At 54.3% G+C, this 18,491-nt stretch overlaps 1 protein-coding gene across 7 annotated transcripts in view; it reads left to right on the top strand.

The window, feature by feature from the left end:
• SPTBN4 (spectrin beta, non-erythrocytic 4) overlaps positions 1–18,491 on the top strand; it is a 72,589-nt gene that overhangs the window by 25,759 nt on the left and 28,339 nt on the right. For 3 of the 7 annotated variants that reach the window (XR_009560093.1, XM_030874219.2, XM_060289275.1), the window contains 7 exons: positions 1,466–2,396; positions 3,711–3,848; positions 6,416–7,166; positions 8,903–9,105; positions 12,387–12,477; positions 15,927–16,073; positions 17,458–17,721. Coding sequence is in view for 6 of the 7 variants with exons in the window: in XM_030874219.2 (XP_030730079.2) it covers positions 1,466–2,396; positions 3,711–3,848; positions 6,416–7,166; positions 8,903–9,105; positions 12,387–12,477; positions 15,927–16,073; positions 17,458–17,721 (2,525 nt within the window). In the remaining variant the exon portion in view is untranslated. Of the gene's footprint in view, positions 1–1,465; positions 2,397–3,710; positions 3,849–6,415; positions 7,167–8,902; positions 9,106–12,386; positions 12,478–13,618; positions 13,762–13,791; positions 13,933–14,094; positions 14,198–14,954; positions 15,027–15,926; positions 16,074–17,457; positions 17,722–18,491 lie in introns of those variants that run through there. The other 4 variants (XM_060289277.1, XM_060289276.1, XM_060289279.1 and 1 more) reach the window with 4 other exon arrangements.

Genomic DNA, 18,491 nt, shown 5'->3' with positions numbered 1-18,491 from the left:
GCCTGGTGACAATGCGCCAGCAGCACCGTGGAAACAGCAAAGAGGCTAGTGTGGGGTGTGTGTTGTCATGGTGACGGGAGGCAGCGCTGTCTGATAAGTGGTCCAGAATGTGGCGTCCTGCTTGACCAGTTCTTAGCTGATCCTGGGCAAGTAGTTTCCCTCCCTGGGTGTGAGTTTCTTCACCTGCAAGATGGAGCTAAGGAGGATGCTGGCCTCATAGAATGGTTGTGAGAATTAAATGACAGTGTGTCAGAGTAAGGGCCAGATACATGGATACTGCTGATGTTTATTATTCAGCTGGATGCCTCCGTATTTGGGTCAATTTCAGTGAATGTCCACAAATGCAGAAATCCCACAGGCCATCTAGGGCAGTGTCTCTCATACTGGTATTTTTGTTTGTTTGTTTGTTTGTTTTTGCGGTACGCGGGCCTCTCACTGTTGCGGCCTCTCCCGTTGCGGAGCACAGGCTCCGGACACACAGGCTCAGCGGCCATGGCTCGCGGGCCCAGCCGCTCCGCGGCATATGGGATCCTCCCGGACCGGGGCACGAACCCGTGTCCCCTGCATCGGCAGGCAGACTCTCAACCACTGCGCCACCAGGGAAGCCCCTCTCATACTTTTTTGACCCAGTAAGAAATACATTTACCGCATGACCCAGAGTTCACAGGCACACGTGCAGACACACACACACACAGACACACAGAGACACCAAGCCTTTATAAAACGATGCTTCTCCCCTTACCTCTGATATTTTCTATTCATTCAATTCCATTTCATTAAAGAAATGCTGGCTGCAACCCATTAAGTTAGTCTCACAGTTCTCAGTCACAAACCAGAGGTCCAGGAGGAAGGTGAAATATTTGAAGACAAAAAAGGAGTTTAGGTCATCACTGGGTTAATAGATAAGGTAACAGAGGATGAGAGAGGGAACCCAGAAGCATAGCTTAAGAGTAGAGAAGTTTCATCGGGTCCATTTCTGAAGGGAAAACACTGTATATTTACACTAAAATATACACATTCTAGGATTCTCTGAATCTCTGTTTCCATTCATCATTCAATCAATAAGTCACCGTTTTCACTAGGTGACTGCTCTGAGCTCCACCCTATGCTGGGCAGTGGTGGGGACATGGTGTGCTGGAGACAGTCCCTGGCCCTGTCCTTACGGGGCTCCCAATCCAGTAGGGGAGACAGACTGTCAGTGACGGCCCAGAGGGTTCAGAGCTAGGTGAAGCAGTCACAGGCAGAGTGGTCCGGGCTGGGATGGGAAGCAGAGAAGCCTGGGAGAGCCAGAGAAGGCGCCTGCTCCAGATTTGGGGTGTCAGGGAAAGCTGCCTGGAGGAGGGGAGGTGTAACCTGGCATCTGATGAAGTCGGGCCAAGGACTAGGCAGGTAGCCTTGTACCACCCTCTCTTGGACGCCCCCTGGCCCGTGCCCAACCCGGGATCTGCCCCTCTTCCTGGTCCAGGTTACCAGCCCTGCGATCCGCAGGTCATCTGCAACCGCGTGAACCACGTGCACGGCTGTCTGGCGGAGCTGCAGGAGCAGGCGGCTGGGCGACGCGCGGAACTGGAGGCCTCGCGCAGCCTGTGGGCGCTGCTGCAGGAGCTGGAGGAGGCCGAGAGCTGGGCCCGCGACAAGGAGCGCCTCCTAGAGGCGGCGGGCGGCGGCGGCGCGGCGGGAGCGGCGGACGGCGCCCACGACCTGTACAGCACCGCGCGCCTCCTGGCTCAGCACAAGATCCTGCAGGGCGAGGTGGGCGGGCGGCGGGTGCTGCTGCAGCAGGCCCTGCGGCGCGGCGAGGAGCTGGCCGCGGCCGGTGGCACCGTGGGCCCCGGCGCCGAGACGGTGCACCTGGCGGGCCTGGCGGAGCGCGCGGCGAGCGCGCGGCGGCGCTGGCAGCGGCTGGAAGAGGCGGCGGCGCGGCGCGAGCGGCGGCTGCAGGAGGCGCGGGCGCTGCACCAGTTCGGTGCGGACCTCGACGGGCTCCTGGACTGGCTCCGCGACGCCTACCGCCTAGCAGCCGCGGGCGACTTCGGCCACGACGAAGCATCCAGCCGCCGCCTGGCCCGCCAGCACCGCGCGCTCACCGGCGAGGTGGAGGCGCATCGCGGGCCCGTGGGCGGCCTGCGGCGTCAGCTGGCGACACTGGGGGGCGCCAGCGGCGCCGGGCCACTGGTGGTGGCACTGCAGGTGCGCGTGGTGGAGGCCGAGCAGCTGTTCTCCGAGGTGACCGAGGTGGCTGCTCTGCGGCGCCAGTGGCTGCGGGATGCCCTCGCTGTCTACCGCATGTTCGGCGAGGTGCACGCGTGCGAGCTGTGGATCGGTGAGAAGGAACAGTGGCTGCTCGCCATGCGTGTGCCCGATTCACTCGACGACGTCGAGGTGGTGCAGCACCGGTGAGCGCGCACTGGTGGGATTCCCCGGTCCCCTTCCTCACGCACACAGTCTCGCCTTCCTTGGTTCAACAGTTCCCGTGTCCACTCACCAGGAACCGGTGGTTCCAGTAAAATGGGAATGATATTAGTCCCAACCTCACAGGCTACTGGAGAACAATAAATGACTTAGTATGTGCAAACTACTTAGCAAATGCCTGGGTCCAGGGAGCATTCCATGAGCGGCTGCTATTATTACTATGAGGCTTACAGTCACCTGGCACGAAATTAACCTGAGCTCCTCCAGGGGTGTCCCAGCCTGACCCCTCTCCCTGTGACTCCTACTGCCCTTGCATAGATGTTACCTCCCTAGCTATAAAATTGTTCTGACCCATGTCACTTTCTCTTCCCTCACCCCACTTCACATTTCTTCACAGCAGTTACCACCATGTGACACATTAGATACTGATTGGTCTGTTGGCAGATTTAGAAATGGGTTAAAATAGTGGATGAACCCTCCGCACCTCTCTCTCTGAGCATGTTCACCCATCCACTCATTCAGTGGGTACTTATTGAGCTCCTGCCCTGTTCCAGGTCTTGGGCTGAGCATTCCTGGAAACACAGGCCTGGTCCCTGCTGTTACTGTGCCCACAGTTACCCAAGCCACAGCCTTGGGCATTGTTTTAAACAAGGGAGGACCATGGCCAGCTTAAAACAGATTTCCCTGGCTGCCATGTGGAGGGTAGGTTGGAGGGGGTGAGAGTGGTGGCTGGGAGCCCAGAGAGGCAGCTGGGGTGAGGATTCAGGTAGGAGAGGACAGGACTGGACCAGGGCTGGAGCCCAAGTAGACAGGCCATGGGGGCAGACAGGCTTGGGGGGAGTGTTTGTCAAAAACAGAGCCCAGGGAATGGGGTCGGGGGCTGTCCCTGAGATGGAGACCCAGAGGAAGAACAAATTGGGCGAGATGTTGAAGCTAGTTTGAGTACAGTGAGGACCCTGGAGGAGATGCACAGCAGGCTTTAATGTTGGAGACAGGTTCAAAAGGAATGAGGTTGAAGCTGGAGACAGATGTGTGAGTGATGGGTTCAGGGGCAAGGACTGTGGGAGTGGGTGAGATGGGCCAGGCAGGATGTGAGGGAAAGCTCAGAGGGCCCAGGACAGAGCCCTGAGGAATCTAACATTTAAGTGGCAGGTAGAAGAAGAGAAGCCAGCACAGGAGCCTCAGGAGGTGAGGTTGGAGAGTTAAGAGAAGAACCAGGGGAAGGCATCTTCCCAAAACCCAGTGAACAGGGCCCCAGGGTCCAGGCCTCTCTGAGCACGTCCATCCTTCTTCCGCAGATTTGAGAGTCTGGACCAGGAGATGAGCAGTCTGATGGGCCGTGTCCTGGATGTGAACCGCACAGTTCAGGAACTGGTGGAAGGAGGCCACCCCAGCTCAGAGGAGGTGCGCTCCTGCCAGGACCACCTCAACAGCAGGTAGGTGAGGCCTGGGGCTGGAAGTTCTTCTAGGTATCCCACACCAGTTCTTCCCATCATTCTTTTCCTCATTCACCAACTGTAGAAATCAAGAACGTGCACTTTCAAATCCCTGAGATGATAAGGGCCATCTAGTAAATTAGCAAAATCTTGAAAAAAAATTAAAATACCCAATGCTAGTGGTGATATGTAAAATGAGGACACAATACATTTTAATGGGGTATTAACTTACTTCTTCAGAAATGATTTATTGAGTATCCACTATCTGCTAGGAAATTTTCCAAGTACTTTTGTTTTATCTCCCCATATCCCAATTTCCATAGTAAAGTTTCCAGAATTCAGAGCTCTTTAAGAATAGCAACAACTTAAATCTTTCCCGCTAGAACACTGCCAGTAGTTCTTGCAAGGTAGGGTTTATGGATAAAGACACAGATCCAGAGAGGTGAAATCCTTATTCAAGCTTACTTGGTCTAGTAAGTAGGAGTCAAACCCAGTTCTGCCTGAATCCAGAACTGGGGCTGTTGATCATATTTATATATTCAGTCTTCCCAGCAATTCTGTGGGATGTAAATTACCCATGCGAGAGAGGAGGAAATGGGGGCTCAGAGAGGTGAAGGTGGCCTGAGGTCACATGGCAAGTTATGGGGATCAAGCCTGGATTTGTCTGACTCCAGAGATTGTGCCCTTCACTGCTGTGCTGGAAGATCCCAATATCCAGTGATTTCCAAGTCTCTGTAGACTCAACAATCCCAGGGCACCAGGGCCTAAAAAGATAATGACAGCAATAGTGATTTACGGCGTTTAGTGAGATGATGTGCTAAGTGCTTCAGCCACATGAACTCATTAAAAACACCCAATGAAGTGGACATAATTATCCCCATTCTCCAAATAAGGAAACAGGATCAGAGATGGAAATGATTTGCCCAAGTTCACATGGCAAATCTGGCCAGAGCTGAACTTGAACTTGAGTCCTTCTGATTTCAGAGTCCTAATTTCTGCCCTTATGGTGTGTCCATGCTAGAGGTGACAGAGAGTTCACAAATGGACTAATACATGAACAAGATATTTAGAGAGTTTTAAGGATGTATGCAGGAAATAGAGTGACCTGGTAGGGCATAACTGGAGCTTGGGGGTGATTTGAGATCTTGTGGTCAGCCATAACATTTTGAGCTGGGCCCTCAAAGGGGATGAGAAGGCAGCCAAGGAAGGTCCCCCCATCAGGTGGGTGGGGCTCGGGTGGACCTGCGGGAAGCCCTTTTTCTTCAGCTTCCCTGAGAAGGGAGGGCAGCCTGCTTTGGGGCCACCTCCCTGGGGGCTGGCTGAGAAAAGGATTTCAGGATGGTGAGGGCAGAGCTTAAAAAAAAGGGGTGGGGGGAACGGGAAGGATCCATCCACAGGAAGAGTACATATGGGGGAGGGGAGGGAGGGTACAGAGCATTCCAGGCAGGGAGCACAGCCAAGGCAAAGGCCCTGATATGGTCTTCGGGACCATATCAAGTCCCCATATCAAGAGTGGGGACTATTATCCCCACTCAATAATAGTAGCTAACAGGTACTGTTTTAAACCATAACTCATTGGACTCTCACAACACCCCTATGAGGTAGGTACTGTGCTATGTCCATTTTACTGGCGGGGAAGCTGAGGCACAGAGAAGGTTACTAACCGAAGGGTACATAGCTCAGATTTGACTTTGAGCCTGACACAGCCAGGCAGTCCGGCTCGGATTCTGTGCTTATAAACTGGACCATACACTGCCTATGAAAGGAAACTGAGGCCCAGAGAAATATCATCTCTTGCCTGAAGGCACAGGGCAATGCGTAATTTTCCCCATTTATTTATTTTGGAATAAAACAGGTTTGCCTTAGCACCTGGCTTATAGTACATGCTCAGTAACTATTCATTGCATCCAACGTATTATCTGATGTCATAAGCCAGCAGTTCCCACACTCTTTGGTTTCAGAACACTTTGCACTCTTAAAAACTATTAAGGACCCCAAAGAGCTTGTTTTGGTGGGTTATAGCTATCAATATTTACTATATTAGAAGTTAATACTGAGTAATTTTAAAATATTACGTCGTTAAAAATAACAATAATAAACAGTCTGTTAACATAGCTAACATGTTTTAATGAAAAAAAACCTTTCAAAACAAAAAAAAAATGTAGCGAGAAGGATGGCATTGTTTTGCGTTTTTGCACATCTGCTCAATGTCTGGCTTAAGAGAAGGCAGCTGAGTTCTCAGGTCTGCTTCTGCACTCAGTCTCCGTCCTGCAGCCTCTGGAAAACTCCACTGTACACTCGGGACAGAATGAAAGTGAAAAGGCAAATAGCATCTTAGAATTTTGATGAAGATAGTTTTGCCCTTGCTTAGATTACATTTTGAGAACCGCTGTTCTAAGCAAATGTACCTGGCAGAGTCCATTTTACACAGACAGAAACTGGGGCTCGGTGAGATAAGATGACATTCTGAGGTCACACAGTGGCTGGGTTCTACCTAGGGTCGATGGGCCCTCCACACCCAAGAGGGGTCTCCGTCCTCCTTAAGCCGCCCTGCTTCCCCTGGGCAGGTGGAACCGCATCGTGGAGCTGGCGGAACAACGCAAAGAGGAGGTGAACGCGGTGCTGCTGGTGGAGAACCACCTGCTGGAGGTGGCGGAGGTGCGCGCCCAGGTGCGCGAGAAGCGGAGGGCTGTGGAGAGCGCGCCCCGCGCGGGCGGCGCCTTGCAGTGGCGCCTCAGCGGCCTGGAGGCTGCTCTGCAAGCGCTAGAGCCGCGCCAGGCGGCCCTCCAGGAGGAGGCGGCCCTGCTGGCTGTGCGCTTCCCGGCTCAGGCTGCGCGGCTGCATCAGGGTGCCGAGGAACTGGGCGCCGAGTGGGGCGCGTTGGCTAGCGCAGCTCAGGCCTGTGGCGAGGCGGTGGCGGCGGCCGGGCGTCTACAGCGCTTCCTGCATGATTTGGACGCTTTTCTGGACTGGCTGGTGCGCGCCCAGGAGACGGCGGGCGGCGGCGAGGGCCCCCTGCCCGGCAGCCTGGAAGAGGCGGACGCGCTGCTGGCGCGCCACGCCGCCCTCAAGGAAGAAGTGGACCAGCGCGAGGAGGACTACGCGCGCATCGTGGCGGCCAGCGAGGCACTGCTGGCGGGCGACGGCACCGAGCTGGGTCCGGGCCTGGCACTCGACGAGTGGCTGCCGCACCTCGAACTTGGTTGGCACAAGCTGCTTGGCTTGTGGGAGGCGCGCAGGGAGGCGCTGGTCCAGGCGCACGTCTACCAGCTCTTTCTGCGCGACCTACGCCAGGCGTGGGCGGTGCTGCGCAACCAGGTGCCCGCTTCCGGGTTGACGAGGGCGGGGGTCTGAGGCCGCGGGGGATTTCGGGGACAAGGAAATGTATGGAGGAGTGTGTTTGCGGGGACCACTGGCTTCGTGGCTTATCTGCTGTCAGCGGCGGTGTGTGTGTGTGTGTGTGTGTGTGTGTGTGTGTGTGTGTGTGTGTCAGGTATCTGGTACGGATGGCTGGGTTTGTGGAGCATCCGGTGTGAACATGTGTGGGTGGGTGTGTAACAGAATTTGAGGATTATGATGTGTGGGGTGGCGTCTTATTTTAGGTGAGTTTGTGGACTATTCTGAGTAAGTAATGCATTTGGGTGTTCATTGGAGTGGCTTCTTGGGTTTGTAGATTGTCTGGAAGGAAATAAGAGTATGAGGTTGATTGGTGATGGTCAATGGGGTTTAAAGAAGATCTTGGGGTGGATAACAGAGGATGAAGATTATGGTAGAGGGAATTCAGGCTGAGAGATTATTGGGGTCAGTAAATGGTGGTGGATTAAGTGGTTCTGGGGGCCTAAATTAGCAGATTATCTTCTTATTGCGAATGGCAATTTGCAGAGTCTCTGGAGAGGGTAACTGCCTTTATGGCTTGAGGAATCAAGTGCTGTGGTTATCTGGGAACAGCTGATCCATTTGGGGGAACTTTCTGGGATGGGAACCAAATTTGAGGATTTGGACAGGATGGAACACCCAGTTTTCAGATTGTCCAAGAGTAGGTACCAGCCTTTAGCGATCATTTTATTTATTTATTTGGCTGCATCGGGTCTTAGTTGTGGCCCGTGGGATGTGGGACTTTTCGCTGTGGCGTGGGCTTCTCTCTAGTTGTGGCGCGCGGGTTCCAGAGCGCGTGGGCTCTGTAGTTCGTGGCACACGGTCTCTCTAGTTGAGGCGCGCGAGCTCAGCAGTTGTGGCACGCGGGCTTAGTTGCCCCATGGCATGTGGGATCCCAGTTCCTTGAGCAGGGATCGAACCTGTGTCCCCTGCATTGTAAGGTGGAGTCTTTACCACTGGGCCACCAGGGAAGTCCCTAGGGGTCATTTTAGAAAGCATGACTACCTGTGCTGGTTATCTAGAGAAAGCTGACCCAGTTAGAGGATTACCTGGAGAAACAGGCAGGGGGCCCCTGGAATCATGAGGTTACTAAACATTGGAGCTGAGGTGGCCTTGAGAGACCCTTTCTGATCCACCCATTTTACCAGTTAGAAAACTAACCCCAGAGAGGGAAAGAACTTCCTTGAAGTCACACAGGACCCAGGTCAGTCTTCATCAATTAACCAAATATTTACTGAGTGCCTCCTCTGTGCCAGGCACTGTTCTGCGGCGGAGGCCAGAGGAAACAAAACACAAAATCCCACCCTCGTGTGGCTGGCATTCTAGTGTGTGTGTATATATGTGGGGGAGGAGATGATAAACAAGTAATAGCATATATAATATCATGTCAGGTATATGCTATGAAAAATAATAAAGCAGGATAAAGGGATATGGCTGGGGGAGGAGGATGCTATTTTAAACAGATGGTCAGAGACCTGAAGAAAGTGAAAGAGCCAGCCGTGGGGCTATCTGGAGGGACCAGCATGGGAAAAGGATCTGAAGTGGGACCATGCCTGGCGTGTTCAATGCTAGGACAGTGAGCAGGGTAGAGGAAAGTGGTGGAAAGGCAGGCTGGCAGCCTCTCCCTGGTCCTGGAATGAAGCAGGGCTAAACGGAGCATTACCCCTCCCCCATTCCAGGAGATGGCCCTGTCGGGTCTGGACCTGCCGGGCACCGTGGAGTCGGTGGAGGAGGCACTGAAACGGCACCGGGATTTTCTCACCACGATGGAGCTGAACCAGCAGAAGATGCAGGTGGCCGTGCAGGCTGCTGAGAGCCTGCTGAGACAGGGCAACGCCTACGGGGAGCAGGTCCAGGAGGCCGTGACTCGGCTGCTGGAGAAGTAGGTCCCTCAGACCCCAGGGGCACAGGGGGTGGGATCTTGGCACAGGGGAGGGGCAAGGAGGATTCCCTTTGTTTCCATCACATTTCTGCTCTTCTGTCTCTCTTTTTTTTTTTTCCTTGGCTGTGCCGTGCGGCTTCCGGGATCTTAGTTCCCCGACCAGAGATCGAACCCATGCCCCCTGCAATGGAAGCATGGAGTCCTAACCACTGGACCTCCAGGGAATTCCCTCTCTGTGTCTTTGATTTCTATTTAATTCCATATTGCTTTAGATTCGATTTAAATTGATGATCTGTGAAAAGGTAACTTGTGGTCGATAACCCAAAAGCTGCAAAAATGAAAAGTTTCTCTCCCAAGCCTGCCCTCAGCCTGGGATAGCCGGACTGGTTGTTAAAATGTTAACATCTACTGTGTGCCAGGCACTGTTCTAAGCCCTGAACAAAACGGCAACCCCGCCCCGCCGCAAAAAAACACAAAACAAACCCCAGCCCACAAGCAGAGTCCTTTAGAGGATTCCCTTCAGCCCCACTTCTTTCTGTCCGTCATTGTTGCTGTTTCTGCCTTTCCTGGTGACCCCAGCTTTCTCCTCTCTGGCATGAGCGAGGCAGGAAGAGAGCCCAACGCTGCTCCATCTTCTGTCTCCTGATGGAAATCACACCCGGTCCCTCCACCACCGTCCACAGCCCCGAGGCCCCAGCCCCTTGGCTTTTCAGTCTCCGGCGACTTTTTTTCCTAAATTCATTTGGGACAAGGTTGGAGTTTCCTAAAGGAAAACTTTTATGGAGATTCTCATCCTGAGGATGGAAATTCATGATCTAGCAGCCTCCGCTCCAGGCCCGGCCCCTTCCTTCTTTTACCCAGCATTTCTTGAGTGTCTGCTGTCTGCCGGGCTCTGCAGAATGGGGAGGAGGAGCCTGGAGAGCTGTTCTTCTGAGTCACGCCTTCATTCCTTTGCAGTCATTAATGGCTCCTTTCATTCTATTGTTTATTCATTTATTCTTTTAAAAAATTTATTTGGCTGTGGTCGTAGTTGCAGCACGTGGGAGCTTCGTTGCCGTGTGTGGGATCTTTAGCTGCGGCATGCGGGGTCTAGTTCCCTGACCAGGGATCGAACCCGAGCCCCCCTGCATTGGGAGCACAGAGTCTTAGCCACTGGACCACCAGGGAAGTCCCTATTCATTTATTCTTCAGCCAATTAGACAAGTACTGAGTCCACGCTGTGTTCCAGGCCCTGTGTGGGGCAATGCTGGACGCGCATCCTGGGTGACCAGGACAGAACACGATTCCTGCCCTCATAGCGCTCACATGCTGTCTGACAAGGATGGCCCAGGATGGTCAGGGCCAGGATGGGAGACATGCAGGGGGCCGTGGGAGCCCTGGGGTCAAACAGGGCCAGGTCCTAGTCCCAGCTCTGCCTCTCAACCTGTAGATTCAGAGCAAGTCACTTCCCTCTCCACGAGCCTCACCTCGCCTGGAACCTGGCCCAGCCCTGCGTGCAGGGCACTCTTGCATCTTGGCACATGAGGCTCAGAGAGGGCAACAGACTTGCCAGAGGTCACAGCTCTTTTCTCACCCTCCCGGAAACAAGGGATTTTCCTCATCCCTAGGACTGATGCTTGACAAGTTGGCTGCTGAAGGCCTGGAGGGATTGAGTCTGGTTCAATTTCAGAGGCATTTCCTATTTCCTGGTTCCTGAGCTGAGTCTTGGCAGGACGGAGTACATATTTTGCTTGTCTCTGGCCCTTCCATCCAGCTCTGCCCTTGGTTCTCTCCGTAACTCTCTCCCACACACTCCATCTCTTTGCCTCCATCTCCCTGTACAACTATGTATCTCTGTTTCCTTGTCTGTCTCTCCTTGTTTTTTCTACCTATACCTTCATCTCTCTTTTTTTCTGCCTCTCTGTCTCTCTTGCTTTCTTTCATTCATAAAATATGTATTGAGTACCTACTGTGTGCCAGCTCCTTTTCCTAGGCATTGGGGATACAGGTGTGAGCAAAGCAGACAAAAAATTCCTGCCCTCATGGAATGACGTCCTGGGGGGGGAGACAGACAAGAGAAATATGTAACATATGCAGTGTGTTAGATAGTGTTAAGTGCAAAGGAGAAAGTTAAAGAAGGAAAGAAAGCCAGAAAGTGTTGGGGAGTGATCAGCAGGGGTCTTGCTAAGAATGTGACATTTGAGTACACTTTGGGGGGAAGACCGTTCCAGGCAGAGGAAACAGCCAGTGCCAAGGCCCTGAGCTGGGAGTTGCTTGTTCAAGGCACAGCAAAGAGGGACCCCCTCAGCCGTCTCCACCAGGCCTCTTGGGCACTTTGCCCTGCACTGTGGGCAGGAGGCCAGACTGCCTGGGGCTGTGGTGCTTGCTGGCTCCGGGGTGGTCGGGCCTGGGTCCAGCCCAGCCAGTTCACTTAGGCCAAGGGCCCGCCCCTCCTTGCCTCCGTGTGGCTCCGGCTGCATCCATCCATGCCCTGCTCTCATCCCTCTCTCCAACTCTGTTGCAGCCTTCTGTCTGTCTGGCTGTGTCTTTTACTGGGGGCATCCGGCCACTTCTCTTCCTGTCCCTTTTTGGGCTGTCCCTCCCCTGACCCTCTCTGTCACTTTCCTTCCCTCTGCTTTCTGTCTACTGCTCTCTTCTCTGTCTCTTTCTCTGTCTCTGGCACTACCCTTGCTTCATTTCTTCCCTTGTGTTTTCCTATTTTCTCTATCTCTGGGTCTCTTTCTTTGTCTGTCTCTCGTCCTAGTCTCTGTCAATCATTCCCTCTTGAAGTCTTTGTTTCTCTTTATCTCTGGTCTTGTGCCTGTATGTGTTCCTGTTTATCTCTCTAAGCCTTTGCATACCCCCCCACCCCCCCGTCAATCTATCTCTCCCTCCTAATCTCTCTTTCTCCCTAGGTGTCTCTCATTCTCTAAGTTTTTCTCTCTCTCGGTATCTCTTACTCTGTAGGTCTGTTATCTCTCTCTATGGGATTGTGTCTTTCTAAGGGTATTTCTTTCTTTTCAGATATCTGTCTGTCTCTGTCCCTCTCTCTCCCATTCTCTCTCTCCCCCCACCCCGCCTTCCTCTCCCTCCCTCCTCTCTCTTCCTCCCCCAGCTCTGTCCCTGGCTTTGCCCCCACTGATGTTTCTTTGCCTTTACTCCCTCCCTACCTTGCTCTCTCCTCTTCCTCACTTGTACATATGCCCCAGGTTCCTAGCCCTGACAAGCCTGACGCCCTCACAGCCCTACTGCCAGCGCCCCCAGACACAGGCTTCCCCCAATTCCTATCTCTCCACCCCCAGGAGCCAAGAAAACCAACTACGGGCCCACCAATGGATGCAGAAGCTACACGACCAACTTGGGCTGCAGCACTTCCTCCGAGACTGCCACGAGGTAGGAACTCCAGCTGTGCTGGGGCACAGGGACTTCGTTCCTAGACAGGGAAGTGCTCCAGCACCGAGGCGCAGTGGGGGAGGGGGCGCCCCGTCTAAGTGGGTCGCGGAGCGAAGTTCACTTCGCGCCGCCAGGAGGCGTGCGGATCCTGGCCTCAGTGCGCATGCTCCTCAAGGCTCCTCCACCCACGCGCTGGGGAAGGAGGGAGGGGCCTTGGGTGCCCCTGGCAACGGCGCGCGTCCGCGCCCACAGGTCCCGCGGGGACGCGCGCTGATCTCACCTTTCCCCGCCGGAGGTTCGTGAGCAGCTCTCTGATGGGGAGAGAGGGACGGGAGACAGGAGAGGGGTGGGGGGAGCCGTGGGTGGACCAGAAGCCCAGAGCGCAGCTTCGGTCAGAGACAGTCCCCGACCAAGCCTTCGCCCCTTTAACAGTGTCCAGGAATCAAGCTCTGCCCCTTTAGAGATGAACTACACAACCATTAGGACCAACCCAAATCAGAGGTGGTCCAGGTCCCCTTCTCCATTAGAGACAGCCCAGGAGATATGCTGCCTTTCTCTCCTTACCCTGCATTCCATAGAAACTATTCTGCACCCTGACCACATAAGAGATGGCCCCATGAGAGATGGCCCAGTAAACATTTTCCTAAACCCAAACAGAGATGGTCCTGGTCTCATCTATCTACCTGACTCAGGATAATTCGTACCCCCTCCGCGATGATACAGTACTTAAGTTTCCCCCAACCAAAGATGGTTCAGGAACCAGGTCCGAATCTCCCCAATTAAAGATGATTTGATTCCCCCCATGGTGAACCCCCATGTTCTCCCCACACATGAAATGGATAAGGGCTTCCATATACCCCCTCCCAACTCAAGTCCATTAGAGATGGGTCTGGGACTCGAGCCCACTAGAGATGAGTTCAAGAACCCCCTGTCCCCCTTCTTCCCACTGGAGATTATTCTGGACTGAAGTCTTATAAGAGATATTTCCGGCTCCCTCCCATATTTTTTACCCCTGTATAGCTGAGGTAGCCAGGAATCTGAGCCCTTTCCCACCCCACCTCACCCCCTCACATAGCTGACGTAGCCCAGGCCCCAGCCTACCCCCCTCCCCCCTGCCGTTTGATTTGTCCCAGGAGCCCCTTCCCCCCTCGTTAGATTGTTCTGGACCAAGCAGCAATCATCTGAGATGGCGCAGGAACACCCCCCTCCCCATGCTTTAGGGAGGGTGATGATTTCTCCTCTACGCGCATCTGGGGCCCGGCAGAGAGGCGGGCACGTAGGCAGGTAGGGGGCGCGCGCGGGCGGGCGCGCTGCCGCTGCGCGGTGGCGGGGGAGGGGGCGCGCGTCCGCCGGAGACTCAGCCGTCACCGCCGCTGCCGCCGCCGTCGCGGTAGAGGGGCGAGAGGCCCGCCCGCCCGCTGCAGGGACCGCCCGCCAACGCCTCCGCCACTTCAGGTCTCGGGGGCGCCCAGGGGAGGGGGCTGACGCGCACCCCCGCCGAGGCGGGCGGGGGAGGGGGCTTGGGCGCGTGCTCGCCCGCCCGCCGCGGGAGGGAGGGGCGCCGGCGGCGCGGGGGCGGGTCGGTAAGGCGCAGGGACCCCAGTCCTGGGGAGGGGCCCAGATGCCGGGAGCTGTCCGCGGTGCTGCTGCGGGCCAGACTGAGGGGCCAGGTCCCAAGGGAGAGTAGCGGAAAGGGAGGACTTCTAAGGCTACTCCTGGGGTAGTGTGGATTTGCCCTGGGGGCTAAGGGGGTCCCAACCTCTCTAGGGGCCTCTCCTCTGGGTAATGGGGCCTCTGAGATTTGCCCTGGGGTTGGGGGACCCTCAGCCTTTGGAGAGATTCTTCCCTGGTTCTTGCAGAATCTGCGTTAGCCTTAGATGATGGGGGCGAATCACTTTTGCGTGGGTCTGCCGTGGGCGATGAGGGTCTTGGACTTGCTCTGGGTTTGGAGGGCTCTGACACTTGGGAGCTTTTTTCCTGGGTTGTTGGGGACTCTGGCTTTGCCCTCAGTGATGGGGGTCAATCACTTTGGGGGAGCTTTACCTTGATGACAGAGTACCTCTCCTTCAGGGGCTTTGCCTTCCCTATGCGCTGTGGCTGCCATTGGCAAACTCTTCCCTGCTTGTCGGGAATCTGATAGCATTGGAGGATTCAGCATTTGACTTGGCTCGTGTGTGTGTCTGTGTATGTATGAGGGAGTATGACGCTGTCCTGGACCCCTGGGGAGCACATGCTCAGGGGACATGGAGTGGGGTTTGGCCGACTGGGAATTTGTCCTTGGCTATGACTGTAAGCCAGAGTCCGTGATTTTCTGTTGTTTTTTTTCCCAAGAGGGAGGAGGAGGATCTTGTGACTGAGGGGGGAGGAGAAAGGGGAGGAGCAAACTGCCCAGGTGCCAGGTTTGGTCATGAGTGGGGAGGTTCCTGCTTGAGGGACGAGTCTCATTGGGAGGGAGGGGGGGCTCAGAAAGCAGCCCTGTGACGGATCTGCTGAGGGTGGCGAGAGGGGCCCACTCCTGTTGCTTGCATTTGGGATGACCGGTTTTGTTGGTGAGTGGGGGCGCTAGAAATAGCTTTAGTTTGGGAGGGGGGGTTGGCTGCGGAGGTTCTATCTGGTCCATGCTGGAGAGTCTGATGCTAGATTTGTAGCATCTCATTTGGGGTAGACTCATGTGGGGAGCCAGAAGGTAGCCCTGATGCTTGCATTTGGGGGGTTGGCTTTGGTTGGGGGCCACAATGCATCATGGTTTTGGTGAACTGTGGTCTTGGGCTGGATCCTCAGGGCTGGATTTGGGGAGTTCTGTGGGCTCATTCAGGAGGCTGGATCTGGGTTGCAGGGGATGGGTCTACCCCACATTGGAGGGATGGTTTGGAGGGAACTAGACTTGGCACTAGTTGGGAGGGTTTTTAGGGGTTCATCTGGCCATATTGGGGGTCTGGGACTAGATATGGGGCTTCACCTGATACCTTTGGGAATGGGTTGGAGATCTTGAATTGGTCCTTATTGGAGGTGGCTGAGACTGAATTGAAGGGTCTAAGTATTGCTGGGGGTGAGGGGTGCAAGACTGAATCGGAAGTGAGTTGAATTAGGTTGGAGGGCTTGTTTTGGAGGGCTGATTTGGCTATGGGTGGGAAGACTGGCCTAGGAACCCTACCTTGGGGCTTAGGGCTTATGAGGAGTTGAGAAGGGCTGCCCTGAGGACAGAGGGCTAAGAGACGTTGCATTCTGGGGACCCTTTCATCCATCCCCTACTCCCCAGGAAAGGGCTTAAGCTGCACACCCCTGCCATAAAGGCCTCACTTGCACAGCTTTTTCCATCCCACCCTTCTCTCCTTCCCCAGTCCTAGAAGCCTAGGCCCTGAACCTGGGACATTGTGGAGGGGATGGGGGGGGGCGGGGCTATGGCAGGTTGTGGGGAATTGGCTGAGCCCCTCCCCCATCCTGCACAGCTGGATGGCTGGATCCATGAGAAGATGCTGATGGCGCGAGACAGCACGCGGGAAGACGGCCACAAGCTGCATAAGAGATGGCTCCGGCATCAGGCGTTCATGGCAGAGCTGGCTCAGAATAAGGAGTGGCTGGAGAAGATTGAGAGGGTGAGTATGCAGAAGGACCCACTGCCCATGCCAGGTGCCAGGGGCCTCCAGGGAACCCATGTCTCACCTCCTTCACCCTCCGCTGCCAGCCCGCTCTTCTCATACCCCTGAACTGGTTCAGATAACTTCCACATCTGCTCCTAGTTTTGTGGCCTTGAGTAATTCACGTAACCTCTCTGAGCCTCAGTTTGCCTGTCTGTGAAATGGCCAACATCTCTTCTGAATGGTTGTTAAATATTTCACCCCTTCTTATAATCTCCCCTACCAGGCTTCCCTCCACACCATTTGGAGCATTTAAAATAGAAAGTCAGGTAGTCAGGTTGGGGCAGCCCTGGGAAGCTGGGGTTAAAGTGAACATTGGGTTCCTACAACCGTGGGTTCTCATTCTGTCTATGCTGTTACCAGCTCTGGGGCCTTGGGGGAATTGTGTTAACTTCTTTGAGCCCCAGTTTTATTGAAGTATAGTTGATTTACAACATGGTGTTAGTTTCTGGTGTACAGCAAAGTGATTCAGTTATATATATGTGTATACATATATACGTACATATACATATTATTTTTCATATGGTTTATTACAAGATTTTGAATATAGTTCGCTGTGCTATACAATTGGACCTTGTTGTTTATGCTCTGCTTTAAAATTAGGAAATAAGAAATGTAGGCTCTTGAGTACATAAAGTGCTTAACACAAGGCCAGGCACCTAGGAGCTGTAATTGCTATGGTATTGTTCTTTTTAATACATCATATGATATATGTGGCTCTAGGCCAACATATATTGGAGCTTGACTTCAGCTTGGAGGGACCCAGGCAGATTTTTGCTCTAAGCATCAACCCCCAAAACTGCCCCTAGACCTGCTGCCCTGGATCCCCCCACTCTTTTCACTCAAAACAGAGGGACCCAGGTGGGTCTTAAACCCTTAAATGGCCACCGATGCCCCATAATGGTGGCACGTGGCAAAGCCACTCTCCTTGACTTGGAGTTTAATGGAGGTTTGTTCTCTCTGTCTCTTTCTTCCACCTCTGTCTCTCGCTCCCCTTCTCTGTCTTATGGTCCTCTTCCGATGTTTCTAACTTTGTGCACATCTCTGTATCCACCACTCTATGGCTATCTGTCTCTCGCTGTCTCCTTTTCATGCCTCTGTGTTGTCTGTCTCCCTCCTCACACCTCTGTCTATCTGTCTGTCTCTCCTCATCTCTCTTCCCATGCTTGGTGCTTTCTCTCCAACCACCCATCATGTCTCTGTCTCTCTGTGTGTCTCCAACTCCTTGATTCTGTCTCTCTCTCCACGTCTCTCCCTATGTTCTGCTGCCCCCATATTTCTCTGTCCCTCCCCACCATCCACTCCCTCCCCCTCATTTCCTGCCTCCCATCGTCTGGGGCAGGAGGGCCAGCAACTGATGCAGGAGAAACCAGAGCTGGCAGCCTCGGTGCGGAAGAAGCTGGGTGAGATCCGGCAGTGCTGGGCGGAGCTGGAGAGCACCACCCAGGCCAAGGCGAGGCAGCTCTTTGAGGCCAGCAAGGCCGACCAGCTGGTGCAGAGCTTCGCTGAGCTGGACAAGAAGCTCCTTCACATGGAAAGCCAGCTGCAAGATGTGGACCCTGGTGGGGACCTGGCCACTGTCAACAGCCAGCTCAAGAAGCTGCAGGTACGGCCTGGCTGACACAGACGGGGGCTTTCTAAACACAGTGGGGCCAGAGTCAGGGTCAGATCCCACTTGAGGTATTTCAGACAGAGGGGATTTAAGATAGGGATTTATTTCAAATGTGTTAGAAGAGCTGGAAACAGAAAGGGAATACTGAGGCAGTCCAGCTAGTAGCCACTATTGGAAGCACCCACCACCCCTAGGGAAGGGGGTACAAAGGGGGAGGAAAGATTTAGAGCCAAAAAGCAGTAGGTAGATCACAAGCACACTGAGGGTTTTCCAGGACCCTGACACCTGTTTCCTGGATGGAGAAACCAAGGCCCAGAGGTAGGGGGCTGGCTTTGCACAGAATAATAACAGCATTCATGGGACTTCCCTGGCGGTCCGATGGTTAAGACTCCGCGCTCCCAGTGCAGGGGGCACAGGTTTGATCCCTGGTGGGGGAACTAAGATCCCCATGCCACTCGGGCAGCCAAAATAAATAAATGAATAAAATAACGGCATTCGTGGAGTGCTTCCCCCACCAGCCTCTGTGCCGAGCTCTCACTGACCCCTCCCAGCAACGCTAAGAGATTGGTACTGTTATTATCCCCCATTTGACCAACGGGGAAACTGAGGCACGGAAGGTAGAGAGCCTGGCCCAAGGACGCACAGCTAGCCAGTGTCTCCATTACAAAACAGCGGCTCTTAGAGAACAGACACAGTGTCTGCTTTATCTCTGCTCCTAGCCTGGCAGCCTGTGGTGCTTGGTATCTTACTGTTTGATGCGCTGA

The sequence above is a fragment of the Globicephala melas genome, chromosome 19 (genome assembly GCF_963455315.2).
Source record: "Globicephala melas chromosome 19, mGloMel1.2, whole genome shotgun sequence".
Lineage (NCBI taxonomy): Eukaryota > Metazoa > Chordata > Mammalia > Artiodactyla > Delphinidae > Globicephala > Globicephala melas.
Note: the sequence above shows the minus strand (reverse complement) of the source record. Positions and strands in the feature narration are given on the sequence as shown.